Below are 17,614 nucleotides of genomic sequence, written 5' to 3' on the forward strand. Positions count from 1 at the left end.
CAACAAGCCCAGCAGTTTGGCATAGCAAACAAATATTCGATAAAGCGACTGAAAGCGTACCGGCAGAGGTGTCTGTCATATTCTTGGGGGGTATTGAAATTCATTCTAATTAGCGATGGTAGGCTATATTAGTTTAGCAAACAATATATATATAAATGATATAACTATAATTTAAAATCTGCAATGCAGTGAAGCCACAACCAGTAAACGGCGATATTGCGAGGGGCGATTGTATTTTGTGACATCAGTCCTGGCACTTTTCTGACACACCCTGTATGTAGCGCAGTGAAATACAAAAGCACAGAAGAAGAACGTCTCAATAGTTACTCATCAACAGTGCCTGTTGTCTTTTTGAAATGTTGAAATAAGTAGCATGGGGCATGAAGACACATGCCACACATGACAGTGGACTCACACTTCCTGGTAAAATTGTACTGTGTGCGTGTAATGACTCACACTATGCACAGTCACACTTGGAAAGGCTCCTGTTGCATACAGGAATTTCCTGATCCCGGCTTCCTACGAAAAAGTACTGAGGGCTTCATAGAGGCCGATCCCTCCCTCACAGCTGGCCAGCTATTGGGAAGTTCCAGGTTAATAACTAAACAGGCACAGCTCAGGACATACGTAGTGTGGAAGAGTCAACAGGGCAGGAGCAGGGGCGGGGGAGACATCGTTCATTATTTACTGTATGACAATCTGTACACTTTTGGTACTTTTGACTTTTTGGATGACAAAATTCAACCCCAGTGTCATTTTCTCATATCCAAGACATGTGCTACTTATTTGAGGACAAGGTGAAAAATCGAAATCTATAGTAAGGTTGAATAGCATGTCAAGCACGTTGTGGCTTTCAGATGACTTCCGGTCCCCGGTCACACCTTGATTGTAGTTTTCCTATTGCAGATAAGTTCAGCCTGTACAATCTTGCATGCTTGACGTCAGCCAAGGGGTGGCGAAGAGTGCTATTACTCACTATGTTTGACTTGCATTCCTGTACAGCACGTACCAGTGTCTGCCTCTTATTTCCCAAACAGGAAGTTGTAGATTGCCAAATCTCCTGCACCCCACAAGAGTAAAGTTGAGTAGGGCGGGGGAGGGGGGACTCGACTACAATACAGCTTCACCAATATCTTGTTTTGTCCAAGGGAAACAACTTTAATCACATTTTGTCGGGTGGTGAGTACTTACGTTGTCAGTATTAAAACGGAAAGCTTTTGTGCATTTAGTTTTTGTTTGTTTGTATTTCCTACCCCCAAATGACTGTGTTTGTGTGTGTATTACGTCAGCAAAAATAACTTAATGAGTGTAGTGCATTGTAAAGAAGCACAAAGTGGTTGAACCGTTGAACTTACCCAGGAGGCACAGCAAAGAAACAGGAAAGTGTGGGCAACGATTAAAAGCCAATGAGCGCACGGCTCAACAGCGCCACCTTCTGATTGTTAGGGAACGCATCAGCTAATCCCATTGTTTCACAATTTTGAACCAAATCACATATTTAACATTATATAGGTCTAAAATAATGTGGTAATATTTTTAAAAGATCGTCAAATCAAGTGTATTGATTATTATGAAATAGTTAAATAGGTGTCTTCAAAAAGCTATTTAGAAGAGTTTAGCTAATTTGGTTAGAGATGCTGAAAGGGCAAGATAAATGTGAAATGTAGTAAAAAAAACAAAAAAACGGGGGGGTATATTTACAGGGTTTTTTTTCAAATTTGTATGTACTGTAATCATGTCAGATATTTTATGTAATGAAACAAATGCAAGAAATAAATGCAAAAAGGGAAACATTCTGCTGTATATTTCTTTATTTGAAAAGGCAAACAAATGTAAATAAAAAAATACACATTTTAAGCTCAGGATAGAAAACAGGAGAACTTGAGGTGCTGAGGTTGAATCCTTTGATTAAGCAGAACTAAAACAGTCAGCACACTATATATATATATATATATATATATATATATATATATATATATATATATATATAGTTTATCCATAAAGAGGACAATTATACATTCTAAATAAAATGGTGTACAGCTGACTCATTTTGCTGAATGCTAGCAGCATAACTAATGTCACTTTAGAACACACCTGTTGATTCACAAATGCAGCATGCTAAAAGTCAACATAATCATTCAAAACATTTTCAGCTCAGGGTGATGCCGTCCAAGTACTACTACAGTGTATTGTTTTTCTCCCTGTGCTGGTGTTGGCTTGGTTCTTAATCCCTGGTTCCCTGAACAAAAGGAAAAGGTGACAGAATAAGACGAGTTTGTATTGCTGGCAAATAGTTTGGCTCCGTTCAGTTCTTCCGTCCATCCATCCACTGTGACGGCGACTTGACTCCAGCTAAGAGTTACAACCTTCAGACATCCCGTTTTAATAGCTAATGTCCATATTAAGGTCAAGGGTGAACTGAAGTCCATCCGTTTACTTGTAGCAAGTGGTGGGTTACCCCCTGGATTGGTCGCCAGCAAATTGCAGTGAACATTTACACCATAAAATTTTTGTTTGCCCTCCGTTGGAAATATTTGCATTGTTGGGAGAATATGCAGAGGGAATAAAGAACCATGAGGCAGCCTGGTTCACATTAGTTTTCCATTAAAGTCCCTGTAAAGTGAAAATAAACATCTTGTAAATTCAACACAGCACAGAAAAGAGTGTTGTTAACAACCCTGCCAAATTTCGATTAATAAAATTGCGTAGTATATAAAACTCGGCTTCAAAATCTTAAAAACAATAATAATATTAAAGCAGTCGAACACTGTGGGTGTGTCTGCTCAATGCGCTGAAACCATGCCCCACTCAACTGTCAATCTATTACCACTTCCGCAACCTGGAAAAATGGATGCTACTTCATCTAGCATATTTATTTTCTTTTGACTGCACGTTTTGACTGCATGACAACGAGGCACTCTAAAGTGGTCACGCTCGCAGACAATCCAAAGGGAAAGATAGATTTCCAGGGTGCCGGCATTGCGAGCTTGCAACTGCGCCAGACAACCGCTGGCACGAACAAAGACGCTCCAATTCTTATATCGCGGGGGAGTGGCAGCTCATGTCCAAACCAAAATTCTTCATTCGGCATTGTTTTAGCCATGCTTCCCTCCCCAAAATAAAAAAAAACCACAACCAAATTTTTTTTCTTCCTGATTTTCTGCAATTATCTACAATTGTAACATCTACAGAAACAAACCTCTGAATTCACTTGACAGGGTTTTTAAATGTTATATTCATATTTCGTAAGATGATCATCAGTAGAAGGCTCCAATAACTAAACACTTACACTGACACACACATGCTGTATGAAGCCATGCCACGTGTCTGCAGCAGGCCGTCACGGGCCACTGACTGGGAGAGGAGAGATAAGTCACCCCAGAAATTAGCTCTTATCTAGCGGGCACAGTGGCGCTTCCCTCCCACGTTCAACTCACTCCATTTTACGGCTGGAACTCGGTCCTCTCTGGCATAGTTTCAAGTGACGTGTCACTCAATTCTGATTGCCAGTTAATATAGATAAAGGAAATATGAGGTACAAAAGTAGGAATGATACAAGACATATGACGGAACCTAGCTGTTTGGACCATGTGGTAAATGAGCTGCTTTATAAAGCACATTTTTACCTTCGCGCTGTTGTAGTGGAATTAGCTGCTTAGATCACACGAGTACGAAATAATATCAGGGCCTCGCAAAAAGGAAAAGAGAATAAAGTTGACTTCTTCCTTGTAGTCTTTTTCCCCCGTGTGGGTTTATTAAGCCTCCTTTGTACATGATAAAGATGTTTGATCAATTTAAACAGCCAAATAGGCGATAGAACAGCCATGTACGCCATCTATGTCAAGGCACTGACCAAACCAACAGCAGAGATCTTTTCCCACACCTTTAAGTGTTTACCTTTGAATAGCGTCGAACACTATTTTCATTTTCTCATTTTAAATGCCTATCTTTCAGTTATAGCCTTATATCAATGTTTGTCCATTTCTGTGGCTATATTTAGAGGACTCTAATGTACTGCCAAGTATGCTAATTTCTCATGTGTAGCGTGAGGTTTGAAGCATTATTTTCAGTAATATTTGATGTCAAATTACCAATGCAACCCAGTTCAACTGCAAAAATTGATTACACTGTGAACTTTGCAGCTCAAATATCGCTTATTTTGTTGTTCACAAGAAATGTGTGCATAGTCCCGTAAATATAGCCTCTCACCCACTCTTGTCTCACGATTTCCAAAGCACTTTGTAGGAATGGCGCCACAATGCGTGTTTAGGTTGACCCATTAATGGGGGACGCGATACCTTGAAAAAGCCCTGAGCTTCCAAGACTAAAACAACATTTGGCCAGGCTAGTTAGTAGAGGAGGAAAAGGAGGAGGAGGGCAGACATCAGTGATAAAAGGCTCGATAGCAGACGTAAGCACTGAGCGCCAGCGCCGTGCATAGGCACACGTTGGCGAGGAGGGGAGACCAACTCTCAGGCTCAGCAGAGGTTTCCACCAACTGCCAAATAGCCTCGGCCACTTGACGCTGCTCCCTGTCGTGCTGCAGCTGGGCTTTGGCTTCAGATTTGGAGGTTGGACCTTGGACTTCCATGTGATCGTCAAGCTGACCAGCACCATTGAGAGGAGGTTGGGAGGCCACCACCGTTCTTCTTCGCAGGTCCGAGTCTTGAGAGGACCTGCGTAAGGATAGCGAAGGATTTAATAGCCCACACATTGTCAGGATGGGTGAGTATACTGGCCTTATTTCAAGCTATTGAGTACCCCCCCCCCTAAAAAAAATTGTATATTTATCTATACTGGCTGACAGGAAATACTTCCAGTACATTGTGATACATTTTTCAGCTGTATCACACAGCCATATTGTCCAACTTAACGGACTCATGCTTAAAAGTTAACAATTGAGCCTGTATTATTTTGCACTCCACTTTATTTTGGAAGTTGTCAGTTTTATTTGGCGCTTTCGTTGCTTTCTTTCCAATGAATCCTAAATCAGAGTGAGTCGTTTGTGTTTTATTTTGAACTCTTTAATGCAGTTTTGCCTTCTATCAGAAATATATGAAATGCCTTTAAAATGATCCAAGTTGACTTTTTGTAAAAACGTGCACAAAATGAGTTTTTAACTTCTTGCACTTGTTGGTTTTGCTGTTCAGCAGCTTAATGCCAACTTTGAATGAGAATTTTAATGCGAGAGCCCTTTGGACAGGTGTGGGGGGGGGGTCACAGTATATGGTTATTTTTTTCCTTCAAATTCAACGCCTTTGTAGTTGAGTACAGTAGTTTATACAGTTGATCATTATATGTATAGTATTCTGTGCATTTGTTTAATAAAAAACAGACATATGCACATATTTTGTCCCCCCCTTTTTTTTTTTAAACGGCATTTTTGTCATACATCTGGTTAGGAATTGCGCAGTCCTATGTGGCTCCCCCAAGTAGCGATGACATAAATAAATGCGGCCATCTCTATTGTTCCCTTCACTGGACTACTGCGTTTCTTGAGCTGTGAGCATGGCCGCAGGCATTTTAAGTACCTTTAAGAAAAAAAAAAAAAAAGACTAAAAACTTAGAAAGAAAAAGACTAAAAACTCCTACCAGTTTCCTGATGAGTCACATTACAACTTGTGATCCTACCCACTTCCTGTTTACAGAATCATCTGCGTTTCAGAGCAAGTTGTTTTAGAGATTTCCAATCAACCAATACGCTAAATATTTAGATTGGCTTGATAGAAATGTTAGGTTTTGTGTTTCCATCTGGTGCTGGAACAATAAGCATACATATTATTAATAAATTGAATTAAATTAGAATGATTACCCCAGAGTGTGGATTTCAATCGGACGGACAATCTCGTCATTCTTTGTAAAAAATAATGGCTCAGCAATGCCATTCTGAGGGTCTCTTGGAGGAGGCAGTGGAGGCGGAGGGGTAAATTCAGGGGGATCATCTTGCTCATTCGAGAATTCCCTCCATGATTCCTACCAGACACAAAATACAAGTAAATATTTACAGTAGTTATCAAATCAAGAGGGTTGAATGTTGCTACACAACGGTGCAAAAGCACTTGCCTGCAATGACATATCTCCTTTGAGGTATTTAGCACCTTCGATGACAGCAAGGTAGGAGAAACGAAGCTGATCTGCAGTCTGAATCAAGCCCATACGATGCCGTCTCATTTCCAGCAGAATATCCCGGATGCGAACGGAGGATGGGTCTTTGCGGATGGACATCTGACAAAAAAAAAGAAACATACATAATGCAGCAACAGAACGGATGGAAATGAAAAATTACTACTAAGACCAATGATATAAACGGTGTCTCAAGATGCAATTTTCATTTTTACATAGAACATAATGAATTATCATAATTATTTGGTTAAATGCTTCACTTTAATTCATTGTGCTGGTCCTGGTGTGCCAGCTATGGCCTCTTGTCAGGATATGGCATTATTTTTAGTTTAAATTCTGCATCGGATCAAAATACCTGAATCTACTCAGTTAGCCGTTCAGAGCGCTGCTATCATTTTGTCGGCCGCTGATTGGCTAGTGTGTTCTATAGACAGACGCATTGCGCGCAGCTCGCCTTGCTGATCACTTCTACGTTTCCCATGCTGTATACGTAATGTAATCATATCTGAGTGAGATCGTGACATGGGTCGTGATTTGTGTAGTGCCGTTCCAAAACGGCATTGATGGAGCCACACAGGCATACACACCAAGAAACGCAGCCAGCCAGTAACGGCCATAACCATGTTCAGCATAACAACAACGACAAAACAAGTCACATATGTAGAAGGGCTATGACCATGTCTGTACACAATTATACTGCAATGCCCATGCAGGCGGAACATTTTCAACGTTCAATTTCAACACATGACTAGTTTGTTTTTTATTTATTTTTTAACAAAGAAGACACCTTTATTTCGACGTTCAAACGGGATTACTGCATTACGGCAGCTTCATCATCACCATTGTCAGTTTTACTAGTTTAAGTACACATTTTTTGACATTGTATAATATGCTTGTGTTATTCATTGTTCTTGCTCTATCTTACTATATTATACATGTTTAAACGTGCTTGCATTATTTTAAAAGTGTGTTTAAAGAATGCTTCAGGTGCCGTAAATGCTATAACAACATGCCTCGGGTGTGTTTATATATTGCAGAATTCACTTATTGCAGGGATGTTTTGGAATAAAACCCCCACAGTGGAAGGGGATTTACTGTAAACCTCAACTCGGAGTGGTATTAAACAGCTTATTTGAAGGATTGTTCACTAGCTGCCAAACCGGTGCTTATGGTGGAATGAGTCAAGTTGATTTTGCTGCCACCATACAGTGTTTGTGTCTCAAGAAATAATAAAACAAATTCTAAATCGGCTGACCAACGTCTTGTTTCTGGAAAAACTCGAAGGCCGGGTCACTAATGTTTCAAGGCACCATCTTTGAAATCGCCAAAAGTTTTCCATTGATGAATTAAAAAACTACATTTTGCACTTGTATTATCTCAGTACAAAGTTCACAAACCAGTAATAGGCAGGTGTCCACCAGGCAAAAGGTTCCAGAACGTCCAATGCCAGCGCTGCAGTGCACCACCACTGGCCCCTGGTCCGAATTCATACAACCTGACTCCCGCACTTTGAACAAGAAATTAAGGAAGGAAGCTGGAGACTCTGGCACCCCAAAGTCAGGCCAGGTGGTGTAGTGAAAATGTAAAATTTCACGTGACTCTTGTGTCTGCAGAGGGGAAATTGTCACATAAACCCACAGAGTTGGCAAAAAAAAAAAAGAAGGACAAATGTCCCAACATTGGTCACGCAACACTTACAGATAGATTTTCCAGCTCTAGAAGACGGACTGTGTAGTAGGATTTGATGTCTTCGGAAACAAAGGTCAGTTTGAAGTTGGTATCCTCAAACACTGCATCCTTCTCTTCTCTGTGTGGCCAATATTGTGCGCATTTGACCTACAACCAATTGGTAAGATGACTTTTGGGCAGAAATCAGCAGTTAGGTAGGAATATGTGCAAAAAAAAAACACGTTGCTTACAGATCCTTTCTCGATCACTCTGTTCAGCATCACCACACCGCAGCTCCGCTGCTCCCACACCATCTCCCAGAAGTGACCACACGTGTTGGGTAGGGGTCCCTAAGACAGAGCGGCAGCATGAGTACATCTTTTCCCTAAGTTTTGAAGTCACACGCCTATTTCATCAGCGCCACAGGGGCCATAAACAAGCCCTAAAAAAAACCTTGCAAAGTAGTGCTATCAAAGTTAAAGCTTTAACTCGCTTTAACTCCAGAGTTAAAAACTTTGATAGCACCATGTGATGTTGATGATTTTTCAGTAAATATAAATGCATAATCTGATTACAATCAATACACGGATGGTAGGGCAGGGCTATAATGATACATTTTTTAAACCAAAACCGCCAAAATCTAATGACATAAAGCCTTTCAAGCAGCAGAACTGCTACATGCCCCTTCCAACTCTCAGAATTTGTACCTCCAATACAGATACGGGGTATGAGCTCACAATGTAAGTTGTAACTAAACTTATATCATTACTATAATGAACTTTGTAACAAATGTCTCCAAAAGCGTGTTATTCCGGAAAGATGTTTACCTGAGTAAGAATGTAGTTCCTCTGCGCCTCTTCTACGGTTATTAGGCTGGCATTAATGTAGTTGTTGGCACTCTGCTGCAGGCATATTCTACTGTGGTCAACTGGGGAGAAAAGATAAGGCTGATAAACTCCTTAATAGATGTTTTTTTACTCTAATCATGGAGTGCACTTTTCTAGCACTTTATCTACAACATATATTTTACTCAAAGTGCTAAAAACTCACAATGTCAACTTCAACAAAATAAATTCTGCAACTGAATCGAAAAAAATAAGATAAGACTCTGTAAATTACCCAAAATAAATCCAACAAAATATTCATATTTTTAAAGTGCAAAATACCAATTCAAGTTTACTTCAGTTCATTTTTACTTTCAGGAGAATTATTGGTCCACACGTGGCTCAAACACCTGTTAAGTATTTGTTCAACTCCTTGCAGGACAACAGCAAGTGCTGAAATACTGAACAGTTGGACATGTGCTTTAGAAGGTTTAGGGAAGATATAATTAAGTTAATCTGTAAAGGTTATAGTGTATCAGTCATGATCTCTTCATGAGTAGTTTTTGTACATTCGTTGGCTCAATAAAAAGCTGGGAAACACATTGTGAAGAGTTCAGATGGCCCGTGCACTACTGTGGGGTGACTTACATGGGCTAACATCTCGATAGCGGTTCCGAATCTTGTTTTCAGGTAGTTTGGCCACCTTGCAGGGCAGTTCACATGACTGCTGCCGAATTTCCTGGAAGACAATTTAACCTAGATATGATACAATCATACTTGCTATTGAGGCTGCAATTAGATGATTTAGAGCAGGTGTGGGCAAACTTGGTTCTCCAGGGCCGTCATCCTGCAGGTTTTGGATGTTTCCCTTCTACAACGCACCTGATTCAAATGATCAGCAAGCTCTGCATAAGCCTGATAATGAGCCTGTTCATTGGAATCAGCTGTGTTGGAGGAGGGGAACCTCTAAAACAGGGGTGCTCAAGTTCGGTCCTCGAGAGCCCCCATCCAGCCTGTTTTCCATGTTTCTCTCCACTAACACACCTGATTCACAATCAGGATCGTTATCAGGCTTCTGCAAAGCTTGCTGATTAGCTGATCATTAGATTCAGCTGTGCTGCAGGAGGGAAACATGGACAACAGGCTGGATAGGGGCTCTCGAGGACCGGACTTGAACACCCCTGCTCTAAAAGGACTCCGGCTCTCGAGGGCTGTGTTTGCCCACCCTTGATTTATTTTGACAATTTAAAGTTAAAAAGTGCTCTGAGCAATTTATCACGTATCAAAATAATGTTGATTGTTGTTGTTGCGCTTTTTTACCCACCTGGTAAATGGCGCTCCAAATCCTGTTGTCATCGATTTCCCGAAACTCGGCTTCCATTGCTGACAGTCCAGCTGTCGCTCGTTCTTCCCCCGCCGTGAACAACCTCACCTCGCTCTAATCGAGATGGTTTTTGGCTCCTAAAAGTGTCATAAAATTGCGGGCCAAGAACGCCGCCGCTATGGATTCGTTCTCAGTAGAGCAACATAGATGACCATAGATTAGAAATCGGCCTGCTGCTATTAGCGGAAACGAGCCGCAAGCAGGCGCCTCCTACGCGGTGTAGCTACGAGCTAGCCTTGGCGGCAAACAACGAAGAGAGGCATAAATACAAACATAAAATGACACCGCCGCCCCTCTGGATAAGACGGGCTCGTAAATGCCGAGATAGAGAACTTTGAAAGGAGAGAACAGTCAGTCACTTTACCATTTCTACGGCAGCTGTGTGTGGATAGACGAGCGGGAGCGCGCACGGAAGGCATCTCGTTGCTAGTGCTTGCCGCCTGGTGAGCGCGCACGCACTGCACGTACGCAAATCGTGGTGTGTGTTTACATCCAGCCAGTGGAGTCTCACTGCAACTACAGGACTCTGCAGCTAGACTACCAAAAAAAATAGCATTCTTTTGATATTTTCATATTTTTGAGGCGTGAGGATGTGCATATTACAATATTCCAACATGGATTGACTGTAATTTACAGAATTTCTCCAGGCTGTTTTACAGCAACAACTGGAAAAAGGGACATTGGCGCTAAAGCTAGCTAGCAAAGCAATTTAGCTTGACGCTTTGAAGCAGCTTTAACACAGCGACAGGTACTATGTACATTTCTGACCAGCTCTCCTGTATGTGTCGCTTCATGTCTTGTCTTTTTCTGGCTATCGGCTGACTATTACGGCTGTATTTCTTTAACTGTTGTGTAGCGTCGGCGTTAGCCTTCAGCTGTCGTCGGCTGCTAGCCGATGTGTAGCTATAGTTATTGCCTCCCAGTGGTGGAAAAGGTATTCAAATCTTTTAACGGTAAGTTGCATGATCCATGTTATAATGCTAAGAAAAAAAAGTTTGTTTTATTTAGGTAAACCATAGTGAATCAACATCGGTTTGTGTAATCAACAAGTCCCCTTAACGTAAAGGAAATGCACAGGCTATAGTAAAATAACAGTTACTGTGCTTTTTCTGTTGCAACGTTGCATCAATAGCACAAAAAGACTGTAAATTACACTCATCGCTATATGCTAGCCATGTGCACCACCCATTTGTGCTTGATGTTTATGCACCCTGGCAGAATATGCAAGATGTGTAAACAAAACACTTTTTTAAAAAGAATGGGATTCTAAATAAACTACAGCGCATTTAAGAATAACAGAATCATTAGAAAAAATTATGATTTATACAATTGTCACAAAAAAAAGTGGTCACACTGGTTAATGATATACACTCTGCCATCTAATGGAAGAGTATTGTTGTAAATGTATATTATTTTCCAACTAATTTAGTCAAATTGGGTAATTTCATATGTCGTGAATAAATTGTGTTAATTTTCCAACCAATTTAGTGAAGAGATTATCGGAAAATTACCCATAATATCCCGGTAATCTCTTATTCCACACAGGTTGTGAATCACCTCTGTAGACTAAATGCTGTATAAAAGTTGTTTGTGTGTGCATGTAATTTTCCTGAAGACTCCCCTCAATTTTGTACTCTCTTTCATTTAGATTCCTTGAGCGGTTTGAAAGCGCTGAGTGGTCCTCAAAGCAGCATGGCCCCCAAAGACATCATGACCAATTCCCATGCCAAATCCATCCTTAATGCCATGAATTCTCTCCGCAAGAGCAGCACACTCTGCGATATAACACTAAGGGTGGAAAATGCTGATTTTCCAGCTCACCGGATTGTCTTAGCTGCCTGCAGTGACTATTTCTGTGCCATGTTCACTAGTGAGGTAACTCTAAAGGAATTAATAATGAGTCCTGTTTGTTTGTTTTTGTTTATTAAATAAGAGGCTTCACAATTAATTTGGATTTTAAATCAAGGTGGACCTTATAAAAAAAGAAGAGTGTCAGAAATAAAAGCCCTGATAAGCTTATTATTTAGTCAAAATGCCACAAACACTGAACAAGATATTCTTAATCTACATAAAGAATTGTAAGTATCCGTTGTTTTGCGGTTTTGGAATTGATGTTAATTTATCATATGTTTTCAGGCTGGTAAAAGTTGATTTAGGTAGTTTTCCTGAATAAATAGCACAATCTGAAAGCTGTATATTGCCAAAAAATCAAGTGAACAGTCTTTTTTAGTCATATAACATTGAGGCCCTACTGCCCACTCCTTAAAGATGAGAGTCTTAAAAAGTCTTAAATATGGCCTGCGGATTCCCCGTAAACACAAAATCTAAGCATTCAAAATGCAATTTAATGTTATTCTGCTCATCCCAAACTTTGTTAGCTTGCAGAAAAGGGGAAATCCTTTGTGGACATCCAGGGGCTGACTGCATCAACTATGGAGATCTTGTTAGACTTTGTATACACGGAGACGGTGCTAGTTACAGTGGAGAATGTGCAAGAACTGCTCCCTGCAGCATGCTTGCTGCAACTTAAAGGTTGGTCTTTCTGTCAGAGGGAATCTGTCAATTGTTTGTGTGTACACTTCCACTTGTTGGAGATTGGTGCGTCTCCAATTACTTCATTCTTTTGCTCAGGTGTGAAAAGAGCATGTTGTGATTTTCTGGAGAGCCAACTTGATCCGTCCAATTGTCTGGGTATCCGTGACTTTGCCGAAACACACAATTGCCTCGACCTGATGCAAGCTGCCGAGCTCTTTTCCCAGAAGCACTTCTCTGAAGTGGTTCAGCATGAAGAGTTCATGCTGCTGAGCCAGACAGAAGTGGAAAAGCTTATAAAATGTGATGAAATCCAAGTAAGAAGACCGGCTGACTAGACGAGAACGATTATTGCTGCACATCACGGAGGATGCATGTTTCACAGCAACAGTTGCCTGAAAATATCGACAAAAGTTGCATGTGAACCTCCAAATTCTTCTTGGGGGGTGGGGGGGGTGGGGACAGAAGTTTTGCAGTTCTGTGCAGTGAGCAGTATATCACTAATGCTCTGACCATTTTTTCTTTTTAAAGATGCCAAACATTTCTGTGTCCCTAATTTTCAGGCAAAACAGCTAAAGAACCCAGAGTGTTTTTACTTCTACTAACATGAACAGTAGATATAAAAAGTATACACACCCCTTTTAAAATACCAGGTTTTTGTGGTATAAAAAGAAATGAGACCAAGATAAATAATTTTAAGAATACTGTACAGTACTTTCCATCATACACGTGAAAAAGTAGAGGGAGCTATGAAAAGTTCAAAATGGCAATCAGTAATAGCACCAAACCCCCAGGTTTCTGCTCGAAATCAAAAGAAAAACATGTCCGAAAAAGACGACTACAGCTATAAAATAGTTAAATATCATTTCATCGTCAGATCCTAATTCTCAACCAAGATTGAAGTTGAACTAACATTCATGTACATTTGATTTATCTTACGTTGTTATTCTAAATGTGCTTTGTTTGCAGGTGGACTCAGAGGAACCTGTATTTGAAGCTGTGCTAAACTGGGTCAAACACAACCGAAAAGAGAGAGAGCCTTATTTGCCGGACATGCTGGAGTTTGTCCGAATGCCGTTACTGACCCCCCGCTACATCACAGACGTCATTGATGCCGAGGTGAGGCATTATTTTTATCTGATGTCTTTGTCGCAGTGGCCGTCATAGTCACATACGTTCTGGCATGTTTTAGCCTCTAATACGTTGCAGTCTGCCCTGTCGAGACCTTGTTGATGAAGCAAAGAAATTTCACTTGAGGCCAGAGTTGAGGAGCGAGATGCAATGCCCACGCACACAAGCTAGATTAGGCAGGTGTTTTGTTTTTACCTGCACTTCGGCAACCTTGTTTGGCATCCACACTTTTAAGTCGTTCAAATTTTTGTTTTTCAGGTGCCAAAGAAGTGCTTTTGGTGATTGGCGGCTTTGGCAGCCAGCAATCACCAATTGACATAGTGGAGAAATATGACCCGAAAACTCAGGAGTGGACTTTCCTCCCAGTGAGTATTGAACCGAAGCAACAATCTTTTGAACAATCCTTAAAATGATAGTAATTATTTGATCAACATGAACAAAAGATAGCACAGGTTATACAATTGTCACCTTTCTTCTGTCACAATTTCAAGTACGAGGGCTGTTAGGGACATAAATTAGGATTACCACTCACATTTCAGTGTTTCCATAATACATTTATCAGTGGTGGGCTGCCAGAAATGAATTTTGCCGACCATTAATTGATTTTTGATTTACTTAACTTTTTGGATGAAATGTACTTGGAATAATTAGTTATAAATAAAAAAATGTTTAATGGAATTATTTTATTGTTAAAATAAATTACATTTTCACTATTTTTCTTTTAGCTTCAACTATGAATGTCCTGGCCCATCAATCTGTTTTAAAAATCAAATGTGGGCTGGCCCTTTTATTAAAATGCAAGTTAGTCCTTCCCCTGCTTTAGATTGTTAAGGGTTATTGTCAAAACAACACCACGTTTCATTTAAAAGATGTCCAATACACTATAATAGTTGCATTCAAGTCATAAATAGTATGTGTGCCATCACAATATGGCCACTTGCACTTTCTAATGGCATCCTGCTCAAGCGCTGCATTTACAAAAATGGTAAAGCTCAGTGACAAAAAAGTACTGTATTCAATTAACAGTCTATTTATGATTGTGATTGCGCTGGTGTACGACTGCACTGCATTAATCAGGGAGCTGCGTCTAATAGCACCAGACTCATGTGCTAAACGTTTGACTCATCAGCAAATGCGTTTCACAGAACATTGCGAGGAAACGACGTTACGTTGCCACAGTGTCTCTCCACGATCGAGTCTATGTGATTGGAGGTTTTGACGGACGGTCAAGGTTGAGCTCCGTGGAGTGTCTGGACTACACGGCGGACGAGGATGGCGTTTGGTACACCGTCGCTACCATGAATGTGCGCCGTGGCCTGGCTGGAGCCACAACGCTTGGAGGTGATGTGTTGTGTGTTTTTGTTCCCTATGAAAATAACACAAGTTTTATAAAAAAAATAATAAAATTAAAATGCCGCCGTAATATTATGCAGTTTGAACCTTTAATTTTGATATTCTTGTGCTTACCACTAGAGGAGCACGTATGCCACACTTTGAGAATCACTGCTGTAAATGTATTTTTTTCTCCAATGAGTCTCAGAAAAATTGTTGTACTCTTCTTGGCTCAGACATGATCTATGTTGCCGGCGGCTTTGACGGGAGCCGGCGCCACACCAGCATGGAGCGATATGACCCAAACATCGACCAGTGGAGCATGCTGGGAGATATGCAGACAGCTCGAGAAGGCGCTGGTCTGGTGGTGGCAAGTGGACTGATATACTGTCTTGGTATGGTCAGTCACGCTCTTTCTTATACACACAAGTGCTTTCAGTCAATATTTCCCTTCCTCTGTCCTTAAGGAGGCTATGATGGGCTTAATATACTGAATTCAGTGGAGCGCTACGACCCCCACACGGGCCACTGGACGAGCGTCACCCCGATGGCCACTAAACGCTCAGGTTAGCTTTCCAAGAAATATTGTGTCAAGCTGGTTTAAGTGAAGACCATTTACATCTTGCTTTTTCAGGGGCAGGTGTGGCTTTGCTCAATGACCACATCTACGTGGTCGGAGGCTTTGACGGGGTTTCCCACCTTGATTCTGTTGAGGTTTATAACATCAGAACCGACTTTTGGACCACAGTAGCTAGCATGACCACACCTCGATGTTACGTTGGGGCAACTGTCCTCAGAGGAAGACTGTATGCCATCGCTGGGTAAGGAGCATGCTGGTTCTCTGCAGCAACCTTTTCTATCATAGAACATGAATATAGAATTTTAATAGACCATTGGTTCTCAAATGGGGGTATGTGAGATTTTTAAATAAATTTAAAAAGTAGCATCTATGCAAAAATCCTGTAAAAATAATTATTTCAGAAAAATTCTTAGTTCTTAAAAGGCATCATTTTCATTGTCCCAAAAACTTTATTTAAAATGTAGTTAGTGATTTCTTTTTGAGAACAGATCTTATTATATGACCCGAAAAGAGGACAGTTAATGGTGATAATTTTCATGTGCACGGACCTTAATTTACAATAATTTATTATTTTTTTAGTTATAGCTTTTTATTTCAAAATAGTTCAAAGGAGTTCACTAAAAAGATGAAGTTCCAAAGTTTAATAATAATCAGACAATGATGGCACAACACTCTTTTTTAAGTCCTTTTTGTTCTTCAACCAAAAATGCTTTGTGCTGGTTAAAAAAATATTTCACAGCGGTTACATCACCGAAAAAAGATTGCGGACCACTGTAATTGACTATTCAAGTAGAACATAGGATGTCATTATTTGTAATTTTGGACAATTTGTAACTTTTGTCAAACTAATGAAGATAGATTGAATGGTGCGTGTAATGTCTTTATTTATATTATCACCGTTATTGCCGTTTCAGGCAATACAAAAATTCCCACTCAAGTGAGTTCCATTTGTGCTTTTAGTGCCATTTGTCTTTCCCCGTCTCTTATTGTATTTGTTCAAACGGTGTTCCTCTCTGTTTGTCTTTGCAGATATGATGGGAACTCTCTTCTCAGCAGTATTGAATGTTACGATCCGGTGATCGATTCCTGGGAGGTGGTTACCTCCATGGTGACGCAGCGGTGCGACGCAGGGGTTTGTGTTCTACGAGAAAAGTGATGTTTGCTTGAGAACTACGTGAACCACAAGCGGGACAGCGCCATGAAGAAAAAGCAGGCAGCTAGGCTTGGATACATTGCCACGAGAACAGACATTTGTTTGTTTATTTGTTCGGCAACCCAATCAAGGGAATTTCCAAAAACAAAGCTCTCATTCGCTGGACATTAAACCCTCCGTCCGCCACTTCAGAGGTAGAGCGTGGCCACGATCGAATTACGAAGATCCCATCACCACCTGCATGGCTCTCTTTCGTGGCACTTGTTACTGGTGTTAATCTGTGATATTTTTTTGTCCTCAAAGTGCAATATATTTGTACACATCATCAGAAGAGATGCTGCTAAACGCCTTATGACTCTAGCTTGCGTCGCATGGTGAACATTCATGTTGCCTCTCAGTTTAATGGGCCATTTGCTTGTTGTTAGGCATTTGCCAGGTTACGAGCAACCCTCTTAATCATTCTCTTTTGTGAGAATTACTTTTAGACTCAGATCTCTTAAATGACGTCATACACATTTAGGATGGAAAAGGACTGAATCTGTTCAAGTTAAGTTGGATTTGTTTCTGTTCGATTAATGACCATGTCATCGGTTTCCCTCAAACATTTCAATTTGAGTATGTTTGCTTCAACACTTACCGTTGCTCAGAAAGACAATAAACACGCAAGTGAAAGATTGTAATATTTTACTGTATGGATTCCTGTTCAGTGGTGCAGACACATTGTTAGCGCCTCCCAAACGTGTCAGAATTGTTGAAACAGGAGTGAGGGAGGCCGTCTAATCTACGTCTTGATTGAGAAACCTTCTATAAAGAAAGGAAGGGGCTTACAACTCCATGTCTCCCACACATAATGCTGTCCTTTTATCTCTTCCAAAGACATTCATTCA

At 40.6% G+C, this 17,614-nt stretch overlaps 2 protein-coding genes across 3 annotated transcripts; one reads left to right on the forward strand and one right to left on the reverse strand.

Annotated features, from left to right (window-relative positions):
• Positions 1-1,793: 1,793 nt before the first annotated feature.
• On the reverse strand, positions 1,794-10,442 carry ptpn1 (protein tyrosine phosphatase non-receptor type 1). Its single transcript, XM_086067931.1, has 9 exons — positions 9,940-10,442; positions 9,264-9,354; positions 8,619-8,719; positions 8,043-8,141; positions 7,822-7,959; positions 7,521-7,730; positions 6,064-6,225; positions 5,813-5,973; positions 1,794-4,676 (listed from the first exon to the last, which is right to left on the reverse strand). Exons 1-9 carry the CDS (start codon positions 9,994-9,996, stop codon positions 4,385-4,387), a joined length of 1,311 nt encoding a protein of 436 aa, XP_085924057.1. The 5' UTR covers positions 9,997-10,442; the 3' UTR covers positions 1,794-4,384.
• Positions 10,443-10,446: 4 nt separating this feature from the next.
• On the forward strand, positions 10,447-17,407 carry klhl12 (kelch-like family member 12). 2 transcript variants are annotated; one of them, XM_086067930.1, is made up of 12 exons: positions 10,447-10,747; positions 11,648-11,874; positions 12,378-12,531; positions 12,631-12,848; positions 13,501-13,650; positions 13,724-13,838; positions 13,921-14,027; positions 14,808-15,003; positions 15,231-15,389; positions 15,462-15,560; positions 15,629-15,815; positions 16,604-17,407. In XM_086067930.1, exons 2-12 carry the CDS (start codon positions 11,692-11,694, stop codon positions 16,728-16,730), a joined length of 1,695 nt encoding a protein of 564 aa, XP_085924056.1. In that variant the 5' UTR covers positions 10,447-10,747; positions 11,648-11,691; the 3' UTR covers positions 16,731-17,407. The 2 variants fall into 2 exon arrangements, with proteins under 2 accessions (XP_085924056.1, XP_085924055.1); XM_086067929.1 differs by lacking the exon at positions 10,447-10,747 and adding an exon at positions 10,754-10,952.
• Positions 17,408-17,614: the final 207 nt, after the last annotated feature.

Source organism: Leptonotus elevatus, chromosome 2 (genome assembly GCF_054856555.1).
Source record: "Leptonotus elevatus isolate MCC_2025b chromosome 2, RoL_Lele_1.0, whole genome shotgun sequence".
Classification (NCBI taxonomy): Eukaryota; Metazoa; Chordata; class Actinopteri; order Syngnathiformes; family Syngnathidae; genus Leptonotus; species Leptonotus elevatus.

Coding starts and splice junctions, on each gene's coding strand:
- klhl12 (XM_086067929.1), top strand. CDS start 10,895: ATGTGTAGCTATAGTTATTGCCTCCCAGTGGTGGAAAAGGTATTCAAA. Junction 11,875..12,377: donor GTGCCATGTTCACTAGTGAG/GTAACTCTAAAG, acceptor AAACTTTGTTAG/CTTGCAGAAAAGGGGAAATC. Junction 15,561..15,628: donor GATGGCCACTAAACGCTCAG/GTTAGCTTTCCA, acceptor TTGCTTTTTCAG/GGGCAGGTGTGGCTTTGCTC.
- ptpn1 (XM_086067931.1), bottom strand. CDS start 9,996: ATGGAAGCCGAGTTTCGGGAAATCGATGACAACAGGATTTGGAGCGCC. Junction 8,720..9,263: donor CTATCGAGATGTTAGCCCAT/GTAAGTCACCCC, acceptor TTTTCTCCCCAG/TTGACCACAGTAGAATATGC. Junction 4,677..5,812: donor ATTGAAATCCACACTCTGGG/GTAATCATTCTA, acceptor ATCCTTACGCAG/GTCCTCTCAAGACTCGGACC.